The following is a 2,500-nucleotide window of genomic DNA, read 5'->3' as shown; positions in this document are numbered from 1 at the left end:
TTATTATTATTATTATTATTATTATTATTATTGTTATTATTATCATTATTACTATTGTTATTATTATTATTATTATTATTATTATTATTATTATTATTATTATTATTATTATACTATTATTATTATCATCCTTTTTCTTCTTCTTTTTGGGTGGGGGGGTGGGGGTACATGTTGAAGATAATAATGATAGTAGTGTGATAATGATGATAATGATAATACTAATACTAATAACATCAACAGCATCAGCAGTAATGACAATAATGATAACAACAATAATAATGATTATTACAATAATGATATGAGAAATAATAATGTTAATAGTAATGATAGCAACATTGATAATGATAATAATAATATTAATAATGTTAATAATACAACGACAATAATAATAATAATAAGTGATAATAATAATAATAATAATAAGGGTAATAAAAATATTGGTAATGATGATGATACAATAATGATATTAATATTAATAATAATAACGACAATGATAATTATAATAATTGTAGGAATAATGCTAATAATAATAACTATAACAATATTGATAATAATACCATTGATAATATTAACAACAGCAGTGATGTTGATAATACTATTGATAATATCAACAATAACAATTATTTTGATAATAATAATAGAATAGTAATGATGATAAATATTATAATGCAATTAAAAATAACAAAATGATAATGATAGTAATACAAATAATCACAATAATGATAATAATTATAATAATACTAATGATAATAATAATGATAATAATAATAACAACAATAATAAAGATAATAATAATAAAAATGATAAGAAACTCACAACAATAATGATACTACTACTACTACTACTACTACTACTAACAATAACAGCAGTAACAATAATAACAATAATATTGATAATAATAATAATAATAATAATAATAATAATAATAATAATAATAATAATAATAATGATAGTAAAAGTAGTAAAAAAAAGAAAAAAAGAGGAAAAAAGAAAAGAAAAACGAATAAGTAAAAAAGGAGAAAAAAGTGAAAAAAGAGAGAGAAAAAAAAGAAAGACAAAAAGGAAAAGAAAAAAGAAAATTGAAAAAACAACAACAACAACGAATAGACTAAGTAAAAAAAGGAAAATCCTAAAAAAAAAAAAAAAAAAACAGAAAAGAAAAAAAAAATAAATAATCACAATAAAAAAAATGAAAGGAAAACAAAGTAAATGATAATAATAATAAAAAAATGATAATGCTAATTAACAAATAAAATAAAACAATAATAAAAACAAGAAATCAACCTTATCATCTTACTTCTATCCTTATCCTGCCCTACCTTGTGAAGCGGCTCTTGGCGAAAGATGCGGGATTATCTTGGTCGGAGAAGACGGGCGCGGCTCTCATGAGGAGAAGTCTGAGGAACACGACGGAGAGGCCCTGACGAAGACGAGAGAGAGAGAAAAAAATCTGTTTGTATTTCGGCTCGTGTGTATATAGTGTTTGGGGGGGTCTTTTCTCTTTCTGTCTTTCTTTCTGTTTTTTTTTTGTTCTCTTTCACTGTCTCTCTCTCTCTCTCTCTCGCTTTCCCTTTTCTCTCGCTTTTTCTGTCTCTTTCTTTCTCTTTCTCTCTCTCTCTCTCTCTCTCTCTCTCTCTCTTTCTTTCTATGTCTCTCTTTCTCTGATTTTTTCTCTTTTTCTCTCTCTGTTTTCTCTTTTTCTTTTCTTTTCTCTCTCTCAGGCTCTCCTTCCTCCCCTTTTCTATTTCTGTCTGTCTCTGTTTGTTCCTCTGACTCTGTCTGTCCCTATATGTTTCTGTCTCTCTTTTTTTCGCTCTCCCTCTTACTCCCTCTCCCTCTCTCTCTCTCTCTCTCTTTCTTTCTCTCTCTTACAAGCCTTCCCTCCGCTCTGAGACACTTCCCTCCCCTCTCCCCATGCCCCCCCTCCCCTCTCCCCCTCTCTCCCTCCTCCCCCTCCCCCCTCCCCCACGTCCCTCCCCCTCCCCCCTCCCCCTCTCCCTCCCACTCATACCACTTACCAACAACATCATCCTGGCGATCCTTCGGGACAGCGGCATCACTGTGTTAAGCCCAGTGCGGTCCCACACGTGCCTGGCGGAAGAGGAAGGGAGAAGGACATCCTTAGATCTTCCTGGCATCTCTGGAGGATGGTTTAGCCTCCTGTGATTACTCGGGTTTCCTTTTTGTACCTGTGCTGTCGGGTCGAGTTTAAGAGGCGCGGGTTTGTGGGTCTAAGTGAATTACTGCGTAATGCTATGAGGAATTGTGTTCATGTGTATGTATGTATAGGTGTATATTATATATATATATATATATATATATATAGTATATATATATATGTATATATATATATATATATATATATATTAATATATATAAAATATATAAATATATATATATATATATATATATTATAGATATACATATACATATACATATAATATATATATATATATATATAATAATATTTATTATATATAATATTATATTACATAAATAT

General features: G+C 29.0%; 1 protein-coding gene across 1 annotated transcript in view; it reads right to left on the bottom strand.

The window, feature by feature from the left end:
• Window positions 1–1,167: 1,167 nt before the first annotated feature.
• LOC119577679 (protein O-mannosyl-transferase TMTC1-like) overlaps window positions 1,168–2,500 on the bottom strand; it is a 33,034-nt gene continuing 31,701 nt past the window's right edge. Inside the window, exons 3-4 of the mRNA XM_037925237.1 lie at window positions 2,019–2,231; window positions 1,168–1,420 (exon numbers count right to left, since the gene is read on the bottom strand). Coding sequence (XP_037781165.1) covers window positions 1,316–1,420; window positions 2,019–2,231 — 318 coding nt within the window. The 3' untranslated portion in view covers window positions 1,168–1,315. The remainder of the gene's footprint in view (window positions 1,421–2,018; window positions 2,232–2,500) is intronic.

Source organism: Penaeus monodon, chromosome 10 (assembly GCF_015228065.2).
Source record: "Penaeus monodon isolate SGIC_2016 chromosome 10, NSTDA_Pmon_1, whole genome shotgun sequence".
Classification (NCBI taxonomy): Eukaryota; Metazoa; Arthropoda; class Malacostraca; order Decapoda; family Penaeidae; genus Penaeus; species Penaeus monodon.
The sequence above is the reverse complement of the archived record's forward strand: the minus strand, read 5'-3'. Positions and strand labels throughout refer to the sequence as shown.